The sequence below is a fragment of the Poecilia mexicana genome, unplaced genomic scaffold (assembly GCF_051168715.1).
Source record: "Poecilia mexicana isolate PSO_F unplaced genomic scaffold, ASM5116871v1 scaffold_13, whole genome shotgun sequence".
NCBI lineage: Eukaryota > Metazoa > Chordata > Actinopteri > Cyprinodontiformes > Poeciliidae > Poecilia > Poecilia mexicana.
Window position 1 is genome coordinate 19,655,151 of NW_028263382.1, and position 23,158 is coordinate 19,678,308.

At 38.9% G+C, this 23,158-nt stretch overlaps 2 protein-coding genes across 2 annotated transcripts in view; one reads left to right on the forward strand and one right to left on the reverse strand.

The window, feature by feature from the left end:
* veph1 (ventricular zone expressed PH domain-containing 1) overlaps nucleotides 1-23,158 on the reverse strand; it is a 67,591-nt gene that overhangs the window by 26,899 nt on the left and 17,534 nt on the right. Inside the window, exons 4-6 of the mRNA XM_014998104.2 lie at nucleotides 22,407-22,581; nucleotides 4,651-4,814; nucleotides 2,687-2,896 (exon numbers count right to left, since the gene is read on the reverse strand). Of these exons, the coding sequence (XP_014853590.2) occupies nucleotides 2,687-2,896; nucleotides 4,651-4,814; nucleotides 22,407-22,581 (549 nt within the window). The remainder of the gene's footprint in view (nucleotides 1-2,686; nucleotides 2,897-4,650; nucleotides 4,815-22,406; nucleotides 22,582-23,158) is intronic.
* Nucleotides 12,219-19,900, forward strand: ptx3a (pentraxin 3, long a). The gene is made up of 4 exons (XM_014998105.2): nucleotides 12,219-12,592; nucleotides 15,902-16,061; nucleotides 16,219-16,601; nucleotides 18,133-19,900. The coding sequence occupies exons 1-4, from the start codon at nucleotides 12,457-12,459 to the stop codon at nucleotides 18,786-18,788; spliced, it is 1,335 nt and encodes a 444-aa protein (XP_014853591.2). The 5' UTR covers nucleotides 12,219-12,456; the 3' UTR covers nucleotides 18,789-19,900.

The following is a 23,158-nucleotide window of genomic DNA, read 5'->3' on the forward strand; positions in this document are numbered from 1 at the left end:
AAAATTAAAAATGCTAAATAATACATTAAATTTGAATTATTATAGTGTATCAAACATATAGGTCCTTGTTAAAAAGAGACTGGTAAGTCATGGATCAAAAGCACATATTTGCCTTATGAAGAGAAAGACATTCACTTTTTCTGGGTCAATTGTTTCTTATCGTCTTGGTCTGCATGTATAGTCCTTGATGTTGCCAGATTTAGGGATTAGCTAAATCCAAATCTTCTTTTGAGTGACCATTATTGGATACCTCTGGCTATACTTATTTAAAAATAAAAATGAAATGAACAAATGTGGTTATGAAAGGAAAAACTATTGTGTTCCACACAGACCTTACAGTTTTAGGAAAAGCTCAGTTTAATTTAATTTTTTAAAAGTCTACCTTTTACAAAAATACAAAATCATTCTGAGGAAAAAAACTACACATCCCAAATGACTAAATGCAAATGCTAAACACACAGATATTTATTTGAATACCATTTATAAACCATCAAAAGTCAGTCAAAATTACACACAACGATCCATCATTATATCCAAATTGCTAGAAAGTAACCAGGGTCCAAAAGTCAAACATGAGGAATAGAATGCTCATATCTGCTTATTTGCGCACCAAATAAGCAGACATGGTGTTATAGTCATTAAGAATGCTATTAATTCAATTGCTAAAACTGCAAAAGATCTACCTTGGAGCTAAATGAAAACTTGGCAAACACTGAACAACACGATAAGTCACTGAAAGCTTTAAAATAAACACATGGTCTCACCAACCCGACTCATGAAGGAGTTCAACAGCATGGAAGAATTATCACTATTATTATTATCAGATGGCACATTTATTTCAAAACTGTTGGACCTTTTGAAAAGCGTATAGTGTTTCCTTCACTAGTGATATATTCTGATCTAACAAGCAATGGATCCACACACAGAATCCAGCCTGAGTTCCCTTCAAGGGGGTCGAGGAAGAAAGGGAAACAGTTGTGCAATCGAGAGCGAGGTCATCCCGCATGCATGTGTTCTCATAAACGAGTGTTTACGAGTGCGCATGCATGCATGCATGCAGGGCACAGCACAAACCCACAGGAGGCATTCCCCACTGCCATCAGCAAGAGGCCTCTGCAGGAGCATTTTCAGAAAACAAGTGTTATTTTCCAAATAGTTCCAAGGTGAAGAAAGACGGGACACTGTGGTCCGAGAAACCCTTGTGTGCGGGTGTGTGTGAGTGGGCGCGGGTGCATTTGAGGGTGTGATAAAGTTGGGCTGGCGGGCTGCTTGACAAGAAGATTGAGCAGGAAGCAGCTTTTAGAGGAAATGTTGCCCTGGAGAGAGGTCTGTGCGTGTGTTTGCAGTATCTGCAAAAATACCCCGTGTGATGTGTACGTGGAAAGAAAATATCTCATCTGGAGACTAATATGTATTCCCCTGTGGCTAATTTTCCCAAAACGCATTTAAGCTGCGCTAAGTAGACCTGAGAGAGGAGAGAAAGTGGGACCCTAAGAGCTGAATGTCATTCTTCTTCCTGAGACTAAGCTAGTTTTTTATCCAGAGGAAAACCTTCCCTGACATAAGTGTGTGGTGATTGATTGAGTGCTAAACTTGCCTTTACAGAAATGAGTCAAACATTTGAACAGATTAACTCATATCACACAGAAGATCCTAATCTTAGCCTTCACAACAAACACAGAAAAGTGGACAAACACAGTTCCTGAAATTTATAATGTGATTTTAGCCTCTTCTGAACTCCATCCTGTAACTCATTCACCTAGAGCAGAGAAATAAAGACATGGTAATTTACTTTATCAGATACAGTAGATTCAGGTGTTTTGGCGGGGGAGGGAACTTTTATCTCATGGAGGCCATTTTGGCCCATGTCCTCCAGATGACTGAATCGTGACCTCTGACCTGGATAACAGTTTCTGATCTGTCGAAGGTGTGAGTCTGTGTTTGTTTAGGAAACTTTCATTGACCACAAAGTCAGGTCATAAACCTTCAGATCTGCCATGTGCAGTGTGAAATGTTGGGTTTCACACTTGGCAGGACAACAAAGAAGAAGCCATGTGACTGTGCATAACTTTCTTCTCCCCTTATTCAATTAAAAACTCGCCTCAAAGTGTTTGTGGTGAGTGCGTTCCTTTTCTAAATGGTGTCTGGAATATATATATATATATATATACACACATATATATATATATGAGGTAACATTTTTAAGGATTTTATCTGATAAACCAACACAGATCCTACAGTACTTTGGAGAACACCCTTCTCTGCAGTTTCAGCTAATGGTCTTTGGCGTTGGTTTTGACATCTAGTGACAATAAAATTTACCCTTTATTCTTTCCAAAAGCTTATTTGTCTTGGCTGGAAAACGTCTGAAAAAATACATTTTTACGTCCTGCAACACAGTCTCAGTCCTAGGGGTTCGGAGGACCTTTCTTTTCACTGTTTTACTGTAAAAGCCTGAAGACATGCCTGCAGATCTTGTAGTATTGTGAAACAGGGCATAAATTAAACATTTTTACTCAATTAGTTCTAGTGATCCTCTCTTTTTTTCTTCTGACAGGATGGTTTCTGTTTCTCCTTTTCTCCAACATGAGTCCCTTATGTAAAAGACCTTAAACCTCTGACATGCTCTCCATTCTGTATCTCTTATATAAATGTAACATCTTGATTGTGTCTCTGTGTGTTTTACCTCACTGAGGATGCCAATAGCACCATGGATTTTGGCTACATGACTGAGAAAGGCAGCAGACTGCTGTCCCACCATCCTTAGCGCTGGCAAAAAGCTGACCAGTGATGAGGGGCTGGCCTGGGAAACATCCACGAGAGCGCCCAGCAAAGCCTCGGTCAGAGTGGGCTCACTCAGGTAACTGACCAGTGTGGGCACATTTGTGCTCAGCATCTGCAGGGATTAGGAGAAATAATAATAATAATAATAATAAAAAAATTACAACAAATATACATCATCAATTCATGACTCAGCTTCAGCGCTCTGCACTAATAAAGCAAACACAAACTCTGAGCTCTGGCTCTTTCATCTGAGATATAAAGGGCGGAGTGAAAAAAAAAACAAACAAAAAAACAAAAGATTGCCGGTAGGACTCTCTGAGCAAACTGAATGAATGAGGAGTTCCTGCTCATTATCCAAGCTGATCACACTGGGAGGCACTAGACTGAAAGCCCACGATTGTCTGCTCTGTTGCTGCTCCATAATGAGTCACGTTTTCTAAGAAATACACTAAATCCAACAAGAATTTCTTTCTCAAAAAGACAGGACGACAGCTAAAAATGTTTCCCATATGAAGTATGTTTTATTTTTTACATTGCCAGGACATCACTTCCAGTAAGTGCCATTATAATGCAGAACATTTCACAAGTGCTGTGGTGAACACGGCAACAATCAAACTGCCAATATTTCATGAGCATGTAGTGTGTGTGTGTGTGTGTGTGTGTGTGTGTGTGCGTGTGCAGTTGGGAGAAAAGAGAGAGGATAAGAATAACTCCAGATGGCCTACGTTGTTTCTCCTCTGAATAAAACTGCATGTTTTACTACTGCATGCTCTGTTGCTGATATGTGGTATTCCCCCTCCTGTTGATCACAATGGCTGTGCTCCAAAATATGCAGGATAAAAGGTATTCCTGTAGCGCTCGATTTTATGAGCTCTATTTAGCTTTCTAGGGGATTATTCTCAATGCAGCAAACCGAAAGGCTAAATGGTCAACAATCTGACTAGGTTTGATTAATAGGAGTACTTGTTTTAAAATATACATAAAGTAAACTAATACTCATTACAGTAAATTCTCTGCTGTTCACACCGAGAACAATATTGGTGTGAAGACCCACAATATTGAGAAATAATGTTCTGAAGTGTAGTCTTTAAGTGCAAGTGGCATTTAGGCCTCATGGTGGACATGACAGCACTGCACTGCCTCGCCTCGCCTCCCATTTCTTCCATGTATTTCAACAGGCATCGTAGATACATGTTGACCATAAAAGTTGTAATATCAGTAAAAAAGAAAGACGATTTATAGAAAAGTCAAGATAAACTGATTCTCTCTCATCATTGCTAGCATCTGTTTTACTTCTCATGTTCCTCTCTTACTTGTCAGGATTACTTCACCTGCCTCCTCCGGTCACATATCACTGCACCTTGTCCAAGATGCCACTATCTTGTCAAAGAGATGTTCAGAAACATTGATATTAAAAGTTGCTCCTGATTCAGAAAACTTCCTGAACTTTCCTTTCAGGTGCAGTGTTCTTGGCAGAAATGACCTCAGTGTGAAAAACTTCTGATGCAAAGCCATGGTGTCTGGACACCCGGTAACCATGTAACACAAGAAGGTTACGATTTCAGGCAGATCTGTCCCTCTGTTTTCTTACACTTTCAATTCAGTTTGTTTTATATCATTTAGACTACCGCTGTAAACTCTCACATGTCCAGTAATGCCAAACAATCTGAAATGTGATATCAAAAACTAACTTCAAAGTTTGCAAGCACAAATCACACCCTTGCCAAAGATCTGGCCGCAGTTTAAATATCACTTGCAAAATCATTTCTGCCATAGTTGTAACAACAACCCAGCTTAACATAGTTACTGTTATTATGCTTAGCTCTCAGTTTTAGTCTTCTGAAATGAATAAAAACAAGGACTTACAAGTGGATGCTGCTCTGCAACCATCTGAATAAGTCTGATCAGGTGTTGTTGCTCAGGTGTCTCCAGCCGGGGCATCATCGCTGTGAGGCTGCCCAGGTGATGGTGGATAGTGTGTGGCTGTTTGGGGTAGACTGATGGCAGCACACGTAGCATCATGTGGTTACCTGTAACACATGAAGAGAAAACAATAATTACACCAGCTCACTCTGCACATAGAGCGCAAATACTGACAAAGAAAAGGTTTTGTATTGACGTCGTCCTGCTTTGACTAGAAAAAGCCTCATTCTGATTCAGTGTTTTGTTTCGCAGAAACATAAATGTTGCATTTTGCAAGTTTTGTAGTTTCACTTTTTGTGTTCACAATTAACATTAAAGACATGAGTATTTAAGGACATGAATTGATGAGTTTGGAAACACAGTGCAATCATTGCATCTGAAAGACGCAAAAGGATACTTTTAACAATTATAAAGAAAAATCATCTCACCTTTATTCTTTTTAGAGATACTTCTATCAATTTACTAGTTAATGCAATGACTGCTGTGATCTTTCTCCTTGGGAACTCTTACTGCTTTCTTTCAGTAATAAAAACTAAAATATTTTTGGGCAGGTTTGAGGATTGTGTTGCTGTGATTCTCCCAACCGAGTCACAGTTTTCTGCAACTCCTCCAGAATTACCAAGGCCACCTTGGGTATATCCCAAGGGCCTGAATACTATCATGCCAGGCACTGTGTTATGTGTTGATCACCATGACTACCAAAATAAGAAACAGGCCACAGGGAAAAAAAAAAAAAAAATCACCTTTAACTTTCCTGTTTATTGCAGTCACAAGACATATGATTCCCAGCTATGAAATAATATCCACTGTTTAGAAATAATCACTTTCCCATTTTATTGTGTTGAATCAAGTCAAGTTGACACATGATCAGACATGAAGGCCTTTGCAAAGTGGCTTACAGGCCTGCAAAACCACAGGATTACACAACAGCCTCTGTGTGACAATAAAACATCTTTAAACGATCCACTTCACTAAACAAAAACTCTTGTTTTCAAAGAAAGGGGGTATTATTGGTGATTTTCAGGCATTTTATATAATAGCTCTAGTATAATAGAAAGGCACGCCGCAAGTAATACTTCACATCCAATGTTTAAATGCAGTCAGATTGTGTGTCAAATAGAGAATGTAGGAGAAAATGGATGAAGTCCGAAAAAAGAGTTTTAAAAAAAGTAGTTTATTTTTATAAAACTGACTCCTTTCATGGAGTTGATGAGTATTTATTTGATGGTACAAATATGGCAGAAAATTTCAACTGGTTTTATAGTTACAAAGGCTAATAGAAGATCTGTTGGAGTTTATTAAAAGAGAATTCATTCATTCAAGAACAAACCGTACAAGCTTCATACCGAAAGGCCCTGGTAGGATCAATATTTGGGCTGAGAGGATCTAGTTCACATGTAACGATCCTAACCACCGAGCTATCATGTTGCTCTGTAATCAAAGCAACTGGCACTGGGAAGTTTAATAATTAATAAAACATATTCACAGGTTGTGTGCTCAATTTTTTAAGATGAAATGTAACATGACTAAAAAGGATTAATATTTTCCTGGCGCAATATGTTGCTCAATGCCAAAGATTCAGAGACTCTGTCGTCAACAGATGACCAGGGTTCGAGTCACAGCCTGCATCACTTGCTGCAAGTTTTCTGTCTCCATTTCCTGTGAAATATGGACACTAACGCCACGAAATATGTAAAAGGTACTGATTCTTCTATACAAATTAGGACAAAGCTCATATATGATAGTACACTGAGTAGGTTTTCTTATTGCCCTACAGAGTAAAATATCACAAACACGCCACCTTTACACAGTTCAACACAGATCATCTTAAAGGTTGCCTGTACAGTACAGAGAAAGCTCATAGTAACCACAAAGCTTCAGTTAAAAGACCAAAACGTCTATTCAAAGGTACGTTAAAAGACAGGAGGAGACAGGAGTCTGCACGAAATACTGAGGGAAATTTACAGCCCTCACATTCATTAAGAACAACCTGGCCAGACTAAAACGACACAAATTCAACCTCTTATTTCAGATCCTGCCTAAATCCCTCTTCATCTAAAACAGTAGCATCAAACAAGGTAGGAGACAATAAGCCGAACCCAAACATGAAGAGATGATAAAGGTATTAAAGGAATCTGATTCCAGACTATAAACACGATCAAATATTTAGATTAATATCTGACATGACTGCCTAAATCTCTGGTTGCAATCCAAGAGCCAGAGCGCTAAAAATTAGTTGGAAAACTACTTCCAGGTGTGCAGTCTATGTGATCTAGTGGAAACAATCACTTACCGAAACACAGAATTTTCATACTTTTGCATTCTTGTCCCACTTAAAAGTTTCAGATGATCAAACTAATGTTAATATCAGACAATGATAACCTGAGTAAGAGCAAAGCGCAGCTTTAAGTGATGATTTTGTAAGGGATAGATGTGGACAAAACCAACCAGGAAATTATGTGAAAATACAGATTATCCCTTTATTAAATTGTGAATGAACGTCATCCAGATCTAATTCTTGCCTGGCGTGTAGAATAAAGAAATTCCTTAGAAAGAACTGACCAAATGGTTAGGAGATGTCAAAATGCAACACGTCATGCCCCAATATAAAAAAAATTAACAACAAAAGAGCGACAATGACATCAGTCTAGGAAAATAAAACAAAAAAAAACAAAAACAGAAAACCAAAAGGAGTAGCCACCTTACCAAAATTACTGCACCGACAATTTATCTACAAGGTTTCAAACAACCCAGAATGATATGAAAAGCACTGGAAGTTTCACTTGCCTCGGTTACCGTAAGTTCAGTGTTTATAAATCAACAATAACACAGAGATTGGATTAAAATGAATCCATGGGTGAGTTTCAAAACAAAAAAACCATTGTTGACTAAAAAGAGCACAAAGGCCTGGCTCACATGTCCCAAATAAATATCTTGAATATGCCTCTTTTGGGAAAATATTCCGTGGATTTATGAGCGAAATGTGGAGGTTTTAGAAGCCGGGAGTCCCATTACAACTGGAAAAAAATCTAACACAGAATTTCAGTTTTTAGGTTTTGGAGGACTTTACTTTTTTTTTTTTCTTTTTCTTCGAAAAGTCAGGCTGTTTTGGACAAATTTTATCACTTAGTAAATGGTCTTGGGATGAATTTATGGAGCTCCTTTCCAGTCAAACTGACCACTCAAAGTGCTTTATGCACAGAGTAACTCTTTCACCAACCATCTTGAACTTTCACCAACGTGACTGTAACCCCGTCCCGACCTTTATGAGTTGTTCTTATCATATGAGCCTCAAGTATTCAGACCATGACAAATACCACATTACTCAGCTCCTACTTCCGCTGATTCAGCACTTCAGGTGGCGATGCATTCGGAAGGATCTGATTTAGAAAAAAAAAATAAAATAAAATATTTTGGTTTGTTTAGTGTTGTTTATTATATAAAGAAGACAAAATCTGAAGAGATTTGTTTTATTTTTTTGCTGTCAGCTATGCATTTCTGATCTGTTTTAGTTGGATTAACCATCAATTCAAGTGGCAGTTATGTGGCAACAAAAGATAAATATTTACACAAGTCATACACACGCTGAATTCACAGCAAATAGGCCCATTTCTTCTCTGCCTTTAAGCGTGTAACATCTGTTTGCCTTCTGCTCTACCTCCCTGTGATTATGCCTTTCTCCCTTTAATCTAAGTAACCTCACTGGCTGAGGCTTGTCTTAAATCTTAAAGTTTAAATTCAATCATTCTTATCCGCTGTGAGTATTTCTCTTCAAAGTTCAGTCAAAAATGTCCATTTTCCCTACTTTTTTTTTTGTTGTTGTTGTTTTTTTACATGTTGCAATGCCAGAATTTGGCTGTTATTATGAAAGATTCTTACTGCAGAAACTTGATTGATTTCTTGCCAAAATCCCACAAATAGGAACAGTATTGTTGTTTGATCCTCACGCTTCAATGTGGAACCAATTGAAAAAGTCAAATCCACACTCAGATTTCCCTGCTTGGTTCTTTGTTTTTAGGATAATGAAAACGATGCCCGATCTCTTCTGGTCTTAGTTATACGCTTTCATATTTTCAAGCTGAGGTTTTGGGTAGAAAGTGTAAACATGTCAAAAAAAAAAAAAAAGAAGATTTTATTGCAAAAGCTAAAATATTGTTTATCTTTGAGATATGTTCTGTTGTAAAAAATGATACAATTTTAGTACTGCTCTTTTGTTGCACCGGGGGAAAAAAACCCCAAGCAGAGTATCACCATGGTAAAACACTGAACTCCATCTGAGCTGAACAAATTTATCTTAATCTCATTTCTGCAAAGAATCTGAACACAATATTCATCAGTTCTCCTCAAAAGCTGTTCAGCTAAACCTGTTAGTACAGTTTCGTGCCCCTGAGCAGACAAATTTCATTAAAGCTGAATCATGTGGTGCCCTTCAAACTGTGCAGAGACAGAGAGAGTCAATCTGTGGCATCAACAACATGTTTGAGGCAACATTTTTGTCACCTATGCGAGCAGCTTCATCATTAGAATCACTGCTGTGAAATTTTTCACAAATGTATTGTTTAAGCAATGTCAACATCTGTGAAATGCGTGTCGTGAAGAAGTGCCTGGATGCAATAACTGTGAGCTAATAATGAAACTATCATAAAATCAGATTGCCTGTACCTGCAATTCATTTGGTAAAATTTACTGCTTCATCTGAAACAAAGAGCTATAAAGGGTGAAAGGAGCCAAAAAAAAGCAGGCATTCATTTTTCTAAGTACAACATTGTTGCAACATAATTTTTTTTATTGTTCATTATCAATTAAATTATGTTTAGTTTATTAATACAGTGCCAATTCATAAAGTTTTTTCAGCACAGTACAAAAAAGGTAATGTTATCCAAATCAATTCTAGTTACCAAATATTCCAGTCAAGTTCAGTTTGTTGCTCAAATTAATTAAGAACTTTTCCATATAAGGAACCCGGCAGATTGCATTGAGTCACTGACCGACAGCATTCAGCGACAGAGGAACCTGATCAGCTAATCTTTTTTTTTTTGTCTCTAGACTTTGATAAGGAGTAGAAATCCCACCAAATACCTGTGGGTGGGGCTAAAAAGACAGGATAAGAGAGGACCAAGGAGTGTGGATGATCCTTAGGAACAAATGGTCAGAGATCTCTCTCTGGAAATGTGTGCAGAAGTATATTAGTGCATTAAATTTCAGAGCTTCTTTAAAGATCCATCTTCTAAAAACTACAGCAAACCCAAAATTTTAATTTTTTTCTTAGATTGCTGTTTCTCGCAACTATACAGAAAAAAAACACAACAAAAACAAAACACGACACTTCTCCGGTTATGAGATCAAGGAACACATGCTTTTCAGTAGGCTTCTGCGGGAGAAACAGAAAAACACCACAAGAAAGACAAAGGCAGAGAGAAAGATGGAGTGGGGGCAGCAGGATGAGTGTTGGCATTTCCCATGAGAAAGTTATTGAGTCAGTTTGACCAAACACAAACGGGCAAACACAGTCTACATTGATTTCCCAGTCACATTGTGTCGCATCAGACACAATCACGGGCCCACAGAAACAACAAGGGTGAGAAGCTGACAGATAGATGTGTCAATATAAACAAACACAAAAGTTTTCAGGCAAACACCTCATCCACAAAGTCCAACAAAAGCCTGCACACCATCTCTGCATGGGGCAAAAGTCTAAATCTCAGCTTTCTTTCTCCCCTCCTGTTATTTTTTAGCTCCCTCCTTTTTTTTTCTCCCTGAGAGTCACAGGAGCAGCAGTTATATCTGATTACACCACACAGCCTACCTCCAACAGAGCATGAGTCATTGCCTCACTCGCAGGCTGAGGCGCTGCTTCTGCCTCAGAGAGCCAGATGTTTGCACAAGGATGGAGATTCAGAGAGAGAGAGAGAAAAAAAACTCTTTCCTCAATGGATATTCCCAGTGTGTTTGATCTTTCAATCAGTTTAATAATTCTGGTAAAAACTTTCAATAGTTTTCAGGCGAAACATGCAGAAGATTATGTTAAATAGAAATGCTGATTCAGCTTCTTTTCTTTTCATTTCATTTTTTTTTTTACCCCCAGGTTTGACTTGGTTCCTGAGAAAAAAAAAGATCACTTCAAACTATGTTAGTTCTGGAAAAAAAAAAAAAAAAAAGTTGAGGATATTTTGTTACTATGTGTTACAGGATTTTTGAAAACCTTCATTTCATCTGAGGTAAATCTGGGTGTATTTACACTAACTGAGTAAATTCTGGGAAAAGATTTCTGAAAAAGCTTTTTTTTTTCCCCCACCATGGAAATCTACAAATTGTGCAATATATGAAATGTGTGTGTGGTTGCTACATGGTAAATGAAAAAAAGGACAGAGTAAGAACTCTTACTATTCACAAAGATCTTCTGTGAAACAAAAGTTAGAGACTTGCAAAAGTAAGTAGGTGGAGGTAACAAACTTCTCCTCAACCATCAAAAACAGTCTATCAATCTTAAACAGTTGAGGCCTGAGGATTATAAAACACCTGGAACATTAGTTATAAGGAAACAAAATGAGAGTGACGACGACACAACATACTGAGATAGCTCTTCTATAACTTTTCTAAAGCTTTTCTAAAGCAAGAAAATGCATCGGTTTGTTGGGATTTCTAATTTTTCATGTCCTCTATCAGAATAAAGAACCAATATCTGCCTATCATGTTATTAAATTAAATAAATCTCAATTCTTTCCAAAAGTCCCTTATTTTTTCAGAATTTGCATATTGATTTCCATTCCAATTATTTTTCAAAGTTGGATGTGACTTTTTAGGTAAAAAAATTACATGTGAAACACCTTCATGATTGGTGCCTTGAAAAATAAAAGTAAAAAAACAAAAATATTTTATGCTTTTAATGATTTTCCTTGGAGAAAACTAGGTGCTGGTGACCATAACAAGGTAACAATGCTGGTCATATCTTGAACATTCAAAACTAACCAGAAGGCTTTTTTTTTATTAAGGTCTTTCCAAAAATGGTCATTAGCTGATCTAACAAATAACAGGTAGACCCGATTCACCACAAAGTCCTTTTAAAATGGTAGACAAGGTGCCAGTTTGTTAGGTTTTACTTTTATCAGATGGATAGAAGTTGTATGAACTTAAACTGGAACTTGGCACTTTGCTATAACTACTATTTTTGGGTGGCCATTGTGTTATGCGTTGATGCCCAAATTTGATGGGGCTCAACTGTCTTATGTACATTCTTTTGCCTTTCATACATGAATATAAATATCTTGCTGTACAATCCTGAATTGTAAAAGAAAAAATTTGTGAACTGACGACATGTCCTCGTCAGAATTACGGGAATATTTTACGAGTGAAAAACAGATGAGCGTGAGTGAGCTCTTCCCTATGCCAGGAATACTGGGCTTCCTGTCAGTAATTGCTCAGCATTTAGTGGAGGACAGAAGAAGAAAAATCAGTCAGAGATAAAGAGAAAGAGGTGGGGAGTCTTTAGAAAAGGAGGAGGGACTAACATAATAAGAGAAAGTTGAGGCTTGAAAAAGAGTGTGGTGGACCTGCAGGTCTGTAGAAAAGTGAGAGCAGCAGCAGCAGCAGCAGCAGAGGAACCTTAAACAAATACACACACATAAACACACACATGCACACACGCAGACAGAGAAGCAGGAAAAGGACCTGGAGCTGAGCAGACATACTTGTTCACTTTGCTCACACACTCTCTGAGGCGGCAGCAGCAGCATCAGCAGCAGCAGCAGCATGGTTTGGTGGAGAATCCCTGAGGCAGCGTTTCTTCTCTCTGTGTGCGCATGTGTTACTCTCGCCTACGAGGATGACATCGAGATCCAGTACTCCGACTACTACAATGAAATCTCTCATGGAGAGACACCAGCACGTAAGTCTTTGACACTAAATGTGTATCTGATTATCTGAAAGGCACATTTCCAGTGGTAATGCAATTGAAGATTACAGCTGTATTTTATTTTCTGGCTATGGTGGAAGAGTATGAAGTCATGCTTGTTTCTGAGGTGACATAAGGTCTTTGATTTATGCAATGATGTCAGAATCCACGAAATGGGGGTGGAGAAGAGGAAAAAGCTCACTAAATGGCACCATTACTATTAGATAAATGTCAAAACCTTTATAGTCTCAGTTTGCACTCACAACTAGGAGCTTTAAAAGATCATGACCACTGAAATAGATTCAGTCTTGCTTGTGTGTGATGTTCTGCAATCTATTCAGTAAGCTTCCTAAAACAATAACACTGACTTTGTTTTCTTTTTTTTTGGGTTGGTTTGTTTACTGTTGGAAAAAGAAAACTTAAAAAAAACGGCACCACAGTTGATAAAGTACCAAGACTGTTGGCAGAGATGAAAAAGAAAAAAAAAAACTATGTGAAATGACGTCAGTTTTCTTATTGCAGAATTACTAAGGGAATTAATTTTCAACATAATTAAAGTTGCATGAGCACGGCAGCCTGGACGAGAGAGAAAAGGCAAGGACTACATGTTTCTTATGCTTCAGCCAAGGGCCTTCACAGCTTGCATTCATCATTTGTTTGTTTTTTCTAAACCTAGTAGGAGGTATAATTGCAGCGCCATCATCAGTTAAGAGGCTGAAATCTGGGCAAGCCGCCTGTGATGTGATAAAACGTGATGAAGGGCAAAAACAGAAGGGGCTCCAGGCAAATGACTGGGTGGTAAAACACACACACAAATTAGTTCGGGGGGTGAGGGGGAGGAGAGGTGCGACGAAACACAGAATTCATAATGAGGCTGCTGGAGAAGGGACAGAAAAGGTCAAGCACGTGAGTTGAGAACAGTTTGTTCGCAGGTGTGTCAGGACGAGGGGAGGTCAAAGGTCAGAGGGAGATACGGGTCACTTGTTCTGACCCGCCAAAAGCTCCCAATCTCTGAGAGGAATCTGAATTAATAGGCAACATGAGAGAGGTCACAGTACAGTTCACTTTCGCATGAGTGGCAGGCTGAAAAATGACGTTCAGCAGACAGGAAATGGGGGGTGTTGAGCTTAAAGGCGACTTTTTCTCAAGATTCTCATCAGTGGAAGCAAGTGACTCACTATGCATTTACTGGAGGTTAACAAAATGTGTAGTTTAATATTTTGCAAAGAATGCACTCAGGATTTTAATAAAAAATTTAATGAATTATGCAGAACAGTTTACATTTTAAATTTCTTTTATGTTTAAAAACATTTTCTCTCTCTCATTAAAAAAAGTAAACTACTGTCTGCATTATTAAACCAAAGGAAACACACTGCATGAAGCCAAATCCTGCTTCCTCTGAATAATCATGGACACTAAGAAGCCAAAACAAGCAGTGCAGGTCTGCAGTAATGCCTCCCCATCCCCCCGCCTCAATCTCCTCAGAAAAGGTCTGCAGGTATAAACAGAGCCTGCAAGCGTCAAACGCTAACCAGAACAACATGTGTGACATACATATATATTCTCCCTCCTTGTTGCTTTAACCCACCCGCTTACCCCACGTTTCCCACTGCTCGTATTATCTCTCTCCTTCTCTAAGCACATCCTCCCCACTTTATTTTCCTTCCGTCTCGCTTCTCATTTCACAGCACAGAGCTGGATAATCTCACAGGAAACACAGCGGGGGAAATTGTTCTGTTTCCTTCTCGTTTTCTCATTGATCTCCCAACAACCTGACATTCTCATTTGCTGTCATCAGCTTGTCACTCTACCTGCTGACCTACGTCTGCTTTTACTTTTCAGCACATTGAAGTTTTTTTTAAGCTTTTAAATATTTAACTGATCTATGATGAACAGTGTTTTGAACATAAACGAACAAGATATGCATCTATCTGTGTACAAGTGAGATTTTAAGTTTAACCATACTAGTTGAAGACAGAGAATGAGAGTTCTTAAATAGAGATTGTACAGTACTATGAGTGATCCTGTTGCAATGACAGAAAACATCCTTGAACTTTCGCAGTATTTTATGTCAGTCATATTGAATCTGAAGCTGGGATTAGTCTAGGCTGTTGGGTCTTTCATGCTGAACTTCATACTTCCAGACACGTTCTATCAACAAAGCATTTTGAACTATGGGTTGGTTAAGGACCTCTAACTTTTCAAGTCAACTTCAGTGGGTGGTCTCCCCATTTTGCATACGAACTTGGCTTAAGAGACTTCTGACTTTCCATGCTGACATTCTGAATTCAGGGGGTGTGGTAGCCCTGCTGAATCTGAGTTTGACATCTCTGACTCTCCAAGTTGAACTTCAGGTGGTTTTCTGCCCATACTGAATCTAAACCCAAGGTTGGTCAGAGACTTCAAACTGTTCATTAGAAATTAATCTAAGTTTTTACCTAAATGTGTTGCTCCAGGGTTTCCCCCACAAAACTCACTAAGCCATGTGGTAGGGGCACTAGGGCAGTCCACCATGTTTTGGTGTTAAAAAATGTTGAAAAGGAAATATGACCAGGTGATTATGTGCTGTTAAGAAGCCAAGTTTTTTTTCTACCCTTCTAGTGTGTAAATGAACCTTTAGCGTGGGTGTGTGTGGTTGAAATGTTTGTTACCTTGTGGATGTGTCTTTTGTGGCAGCCATAAAAAAAATACTACCTCAAATGGTAAATGAGAAAGTATTTGTATGCCTTACTAAATATTTTATGGTACAAAATTCTATTCATTGTATAAAAGTTTTCTTGTGTTTTCCTAAATCCTGTCGTTTCGTTTAGTAAGGATCGTCACTGTGCAGTATTTTGCTTTCCTGGTTGTGAGTGGTTTTTACTTATTCAAGCAAATGCAGTATTTGCAATGAATACTTTAAAGTTTAAATGGATGAAAGACCACCAGCCATCTGTGACTGGCTGGTGGTGTGTTTCGTTTACATAAACCTGATCATGCTGCAGTCACAGAGCCAAGTTTGTGCCAGAACATATTTGAGTAAGCTTGTGAGGTGTAAACATACACGCTACACATTAATCTTTGTTCATTAAGACGTGCGCTCACATCAGTCTCACTGCGAACCTCACAAAGTGACTACAATCCTTTATAGACAGCCTTCATATGGGAATCATAAAAATGACATTAGATGTGAAATCACCTTCCAGATAGACCATCAACTATGCTGATAATCAATATAATGAGATCAAAAAATACTCCATAAACTTTGGATCTCTACTTATCTCGTTCTGTCTTGGTCCAACTTTTCACCATGTCTCTCTGCAGCCACACCGAGTTCCACCCCCTGCAACTCTCCAGACCTGACAAAATGGGACAAGATCTTCTCCATGATGGAGAACAGCCAGATGAGGGAGAACATGCTGCTTCAGTATGTTGATGACATCGTCAAGGTCGAAATGGGAACTCTGCGCGGTGATTTGCAAAGGTGGGTCTGTTGGTAGGGGTCCTGTTGCTCTATCAAGCAATGAGATTAATTCAGCTGAAATTATGGCATACAGAGTGATTTTAAACAAAACAAAAGTGAAGGATTGAAGCTTTTCTGCTAAAGAAGATGTAAATCTTTTCCACCCATCCTTTGGCAGGTTTATAGCCGAGTATGAAAGGTCCTGTGGGGCTGCTGTGGAGACAGCAGGAAGACGGATGGTCTTGCAGCTGGAGAGCCATCTACGAGAAACTCTGGAGCTCCTCAAGCTCAGTGATCTGACTCCTGCTGCTGGAAATTTCAACCACCTGGAGGCCCAGATACAGCAGCTTCTCTCTGCAGAACATACTCAAACATCCAGGCTGGCCAAGCTGGAGAGCAGCTGCCTCAGCAGCAGAAGTGCAGGAGCTGGCAAAAATGGCCTCCATCTCCAAGAAGTGACACCAGAAGAGGTTGCTTTGGATGAGGTGCTAGCTGCAATGCAAGAGGTGAAGGCTGAGCTGGATGAAGAGCTGAAGTCAAGGCAAAGGCGCCTACCTGCAGGTAAACCTTCCATCTTATTACCAGCATTTTGTCTACTCTGGTATGCCGTTTCCTGTAGTTTGTTTGTTTGATATTCAGCCACCTTAAGGATGTTTATGTTTCTTCCTGCAGTGGCACATTTAGGTAACACAACTTCAGCTAGGACAAACTTCTGTGGTCTTTAAGAAGTTGTCTGAGATGACTTCTGCTAACCCAAAATAGTTTAGACATATCTTTTCTGGCAAGTCAACCCTGTCAGCCAGAAGGACTCTCTTCTTTTTCCCAAGGTTTAATTTAAAAAGTGAAGTCAAGGCTGATTTTGTCATCATCCTAAGAGCCAGAGCTATTTTCCTCATGACATTCCCCTTTTTAGAGTCTAGAAATGTTAGTCAGCTCAACACACACAGAGCAAAAGGAAGTGTGCTCATCACCCATGCACCGCAAAAACCACACCAATGCACCCTGAGAAAGTAGAACCAGATGTAAACCAACAAGAACTCACACACACACACACACACACACACACACACACACACACACACACACACACACACACACACACACACACACACACACACACACACACACACACACACACACACACACACACACACACGTCGAAAAGCTTTTTTCCTCCTTGCTACTATTTTCTGAGTGACAGAAACCTGAGACCAAGAGAACATCAATATTTAGGATATCCAATTTTAGCAGGGTGGAAGTGAAAGCTGACTGGAGTGACAAAAAGGGTTAGAGCAGGAAGAAGGGGGCAACCCAGAGAACGAAAATATATATATATAAAACATAAACAATAGAAAGTTTATTTTAAAGAGAATGGGTGACATGGTAGCCAAGGAGATTTTAAAATGTCATGAGAATTTGAACGTTCTTATTTGACAGAAAATAGACCTTCTGGAGGTCAGTATTATAGTCACTTTGTTAACTTTTGTTTTTAATTAATTGATTGGTTTTTACTAAATTTGGGGAGCAAAAGCACAAAATTATGGTTTGGTGTAAATTATATGAATTTTTTTAAAAATTATTATACGATCTAAATTATGCCAGAGGTCTATCTGCGTGACATCTTCTCCCAGTGCATCAGATTGGTTTTTGCTCGCAGTCCAAAAATAGGCAAGTTAATTGGTCCGTAATATTTCAAACAAGGATTTTTTTTTTCTTCACAAACAACCGAGAGTACTTAATTCTTTGTTTATTTGCATGAACAAGTGTTAAGCAGAAACAACTCTTTAAACATGTTTCAATTACTCCAGAATACAGCAGTCAGGTTTGCTGACGTCTACTCCCATGAGAATTAGTCTATCTCTTAATAACTTGATTGATTACTTATAGAACTTTGTTTTATGTGATGACATTTTTTTTTGTCTTCCTTTGGGTTACAGTCAAGTGCTGCATGCCATGTGATAGACATTCTTGTCTAATCCAATGTTTTGATTAGACAAGACATTGGACAAGAGAATGTTTTGTTTCATTTGTATATGAAACCGTGAGTTTTACTGACTGACCCCATCTGCCGTCATTTCTACTTGTTGCACAGGGTGTGAGATGGCCCTCCTGTTTCCCATGCGCTCCCGTCGGATTTACACTGCAATCATTCCAGATGTCCCCCTGGCCCTGTCCGCCTTTACTGTCTGCATGTGGGTGAAGCCAACTTCAGTCTTCAACAAAACTGTGCTGTTCTCCTACGGACACCGTCGAAACCCTTCTGAAATCCAGCTGCTGCTTGCCCAAACCTCTGCCGTGTTCACTGTTGGAGAGGAAGCTAGTCAGGTGGAGGCAAGGAGCGTGGTAAGCCCAGGACAGTGGATCCATTTATGTGGAGCCTGGTCCTCCGAGCAAGGCCTGGCGACCCTGTGGGTGGGCGGGAAGAAGATGGCGTCTAAGCCCGGGATGGCCAAGGGACACAACTTACCCGAGGGAGGCTCACTCCAGCTCGGGCAAGAAAGAAACGGCTGCTGCCCTCTGTCTCCCACAAGCGGGAGTGGTGTGGCCGGGTTTGAGGGAAGTTTTGATCCAAAGCTGGCGTTTGCTGGGAAAATGACGGGGGTTAATATGTGGGACACTGTCCTGTCAGAACAGGAAATTTCCCAGTTGGCTGCGCAGCGAGGCCAGGGCTGCCAGTACAGGGGGAGCGTGGTGGCATGGGGGGTGACAGAGATGGTGCCACATGGAGGAGCTCAGTTCATCTACTGATCCATCATTTTAATAGTCATAATCATTTGTTGCATACATATCCTCCACTCTGATAAAAAAAAAAAAAGTCAAGCTGAAACCGTGGACATTTAAGAGTTTCAACATCACATTTTTAACACGTCTTTATAAGTGAGACTGGGATTCTCTGCATCATCTTTATTGATATTATCATGAACGGTTAAAGGAAAAAAAACAACCAATGCTGTGAGAGACTGTGAGAAATTGTGTTATAACCTATAATTTTAAACTGATTCCGTTAACTCAGTTTAGACAACATGACGTGTTGCTGGAAACGTGTTGCAAGCAGCGTTTGCCAAAGACTTAATTAGAGAGCAAGAAAGACACAGAGTTGCTGACTCATTTTTGCTGACTCAACAAAGTGGATAATGACCAGACAGCCAAGCAGAAATAAGAGGTCACGCACAATGACAACAGATGATCCTGTAATTGCAGGCTAATGACATTTTTCGTTTTTACTTCTGAGGATTAAACAGCACGTGCAGTTAACAAATACAAACAACACAGACTGTGTATTTTAACAAGAACCAGAGTCATTGGGAAAATGTTGCTATCTTTTCACCGCGGCCTTAAAGGTACAATTAACTGCAGGTGGAGGTAGCTTAGTACTTTTCAATGAAATTAAACTTTAGAACAACATATATATGCAACACTATTAAAAACTGCTGTACTTGCCTTCCTTTTAGATATGAAAAACTAGAATGTAGGGCTAATTTTATTATTTTGTTGCAACTTTTTGGATGTGTGAAAAACTTTTAAACTCAAACATATTTTTTATAATAAAAATACATATTCATTAAGTGTTTACATCGATTTTATGAATAATAAATTTTATGCTGCGTCTTTTCTTACCTGTGTTCAATAGTTAGATTATTCTTTGTCTTCGGAATGAACAAAGTAAAAAATTTATTTTGAATACATGTATGAACCATGGGGAAAATGTTTACTCAGTCAAATCTTGCATGATTAAACTTGCATAACTTTGTCGCTTGTATTATACTGTACATTGTTTTATGTGAAAAGATGAAACAGAATGTATTTTGTAAATAAATATTTTTGCATAACACAAGTGAATAAATGGAAAGTTAAAGTGAGTAGACAAGCTTTTTTTTTGTCATTTTCCAGGAGAAGGTAAAAGGAATTTAAGAGTCTAATGAGGATTTTCACACTGAGTCTCGAGCCAACACAGAAAATTTAGCATGTTAAATGTCGGTCCTAATTTATAATAATAATACATTTTATTTATAGGCGCCTTTCTGGACACTCAAGGTCACCTTGACATAAAACAAGTTATAAAATACATACCAGTAATAAAACAAACAAGATTTATAAGACAGTACAAAGGTAATTAAAAGCTGTATACTAGTTATATTTTACATATTTCTGCATTAGCTGTTTCTTAAAAGTGGAAATTCAAAATGGTTACTTGGTACTGTAACCATTTCTTGAGGCAGTGAAGCACCCACAGCAATGCCCTACAACATGAGACAGAAACAGCTCCAAAAGCAAAGTGGAGAAGAGTAAACGGTACTGTGGTCGTGTATTTTGTCTGAGTCATTTTAAAATGGTTACAGTATCATTTTTTACCAGGCTGTTATGGACTGGTGGGGTGTGTGAGGTTCATAGTGTTGAGAGTAGAGCTCGCTCGGGGGTTGGGATTGTTTCATCGTCGGGCTGCTCTGGTTGGCTGGCTGGCTGGCTTGTTTGGACCCTGTGGCCTTTTTCCAGCCCGTTTCTGGATGGGGTCTGTGGTCTCCTTCATGTCAGGTTCTGGGGGGTAGATCTATTTTGGCTTCCCAAAACCCCCAATTTTAACATTCTTATGGAGAAACCTTATATACACAAGCATGCTCCCGCACACACAGGTGTTTAGATTCAGGTGTTTTGTCAGAAACACCATGTTGGGCAATGGTTTACACTAACATTAACTTGTACCGTGTACTTTTCAGGGATATTGAAGTCATTATTATTACCTATGCATACTTTGATTGTCACTATTCAGTTCTGTTCTTTTCTCTCTCTCTCTCTTTCTGTAGGTATAGAAACAGACTTCCAGGTTGTCTTGTGTTCTCTATCCTTCTTTCTCTCTTCTCACATCTCTCCTCTTTTCTGTCTCTTTGTCCACTACATCTGAAATAAATCCACAGACCTTGGCACTCAGAATTGTTACCTGAGAGCCACCCTGCCAGGTAGGACATGTAAAAAAAAAAAAAAAAGGAAAAGTCACCAGTTGTTAGTTAGTACTGGTTCATAATAATATATCTACATCCAATCTGCATTCAGTCTACAACTGCATTCCAAACCATGCAGTTAACTTAAGATCACATTTAACTTTAACATTTAAAGGAACAGCTTGACACTTAGCCCACATGGAGCTAAACTGAGTTAAACTTTTGTAAACAAACATGTGTGAGTGACACATCCTGCTGCAGCTATAAAAACTGCATCCTGCATCCTGCAGGAAGCTCTCTCTGGGTTGGGAATACACAAACACACAGACACAATTTCTTATAAAACTGAGTATATACCAAACTGACAAAAACATAACGTAAATACGTCAAAACATACGCTAGAACCGAGTCGAACCATTTCTAAAGGAATGCATTAAATAGGACAATGTGTATATGACTACACAGGCCTTCACTGACTTCAGTATTAAATGCACATGTGTGCGGTCTGCCCGTCCTGCAAGCTCATATAACTGAGCCATCATCTACCTCACCCCTGTGTTTATGCTGAGGTTTCAGAACTCAGTTGCACAGCCAGCTTGTAAAACACAAAAGTCAACATGAGGCTGAAAAGGCCAAAGTAAAGTAGATGGGTCCACGAGCAGAGAGAAGAGGAATCAGGAATGAAATGTTTAAGCTGCTCAGTTTCTGTTTTAATCTGTCTGAGGAGGTGCAAATCAAAACTCCATATTAAAAATCTCCATCCATCTTCTCAAATACTCTGATCAGCTCTCCTGTCAGTGTTCAATAAAAGCAACCCAAAGCATGATGTTTCAGAGTGAAGACACGGCCTGTAATGCAACTGTCTGAATCTTTTTTTTTTGCTATTTTCTAAATAAAAAAAATGTGTTATTGCATCACCAAACTTCTATTGAGTGGTAAAAGTTATGATCACATATTAAAAAACAACAAATAAACCATCTGTGAAGGTTTATGCACCATCTAAAAGTCATTCTTATGTATCCATGTTCAACAATAAGTGGCAGCTGCAACTTATTACCATTATTTTCCTGAATGGTTTGATTACAGCACCTCCTGATTGCAACAATAACTCCCTGTTCCACCAGAGTAAACATTTGACCCGATTGTTTCACTTCAGCTGAAAATGCTCATAATGAGAGCTCATGAGTACAACTTCTACGAACCACCCCCCCAAAATCATCATCTAAATAAGCACAATTACAAAAATTATACTGTTAATGAGTTATTGAACTTACACTATGGCAGGCTTTTAATTTCATTGGTTTTGATTAAAAATGTGGAAACTAATGTGGGAACTAAATGATCTGTTTATTTCAAGTGCAAAGGAAATCACAAAAAAATAAGCAATAAGTTGCTTTTAGTTGCACGACTGTAAGTGTGTAGACTGTACCTCCCAGCACACTGACGGTTATGGCCTCTGTATGTTCAGCCAGCAAGTCAGCTTTTGCTATAGCAGCCAGTGAGAGATAGCTGGACATGTTCCTGCTCAGTTCTCGGTTCCCTCTCTGCAGGAATCGCACCGCCACTGGAACAGCCAGCGCCATGACTGAGGGGCAGCTGTAGTTCTGAGAAGACAAAACAAGAAAAGAAGTTCAGATCATGTGCCTAAGGAAAGACAATATGATGGATTTCCTTCCTTCCTTGTTGCTGAATAGCTGGCAGTGGCAAATGAAGGAGACTATGCACTTGTGTTAGCTTTAAAAAAAATTGGTGACTACCACGCTTAGGCTGGCCACGCACTGGTCTGCCTACTTCATCTATCAATTAGCACCTATTTTCTTAAACAAAAAACCTTTATCAGCAAAAATGGTTGGTAAATGATATCTGTATTAGATGTATTGATGTGTTCTTTTGACAGAGTTTACTATAATTCAACATGACGTCAAGCATAAACATACTGTAGGAGCTGAAAGATATATTCTAAAAGTCTGAGTGGGGAAGGAGAAATGTTATTTGAGATGCACCAGCACCCTCTAATGGACAGTGTGATTCAAAACATATTAATAAAAACTAAATAAATAGAAATTAAAACTCGGTCCCCATTTCCGTTACATGAAATTATAATTTGTTACCCCAAAAATAACTTTCTTTAATGCCAATGTTTTAAATATTTTTTAAAGAGTATGCTTTGTCTGCGCTATG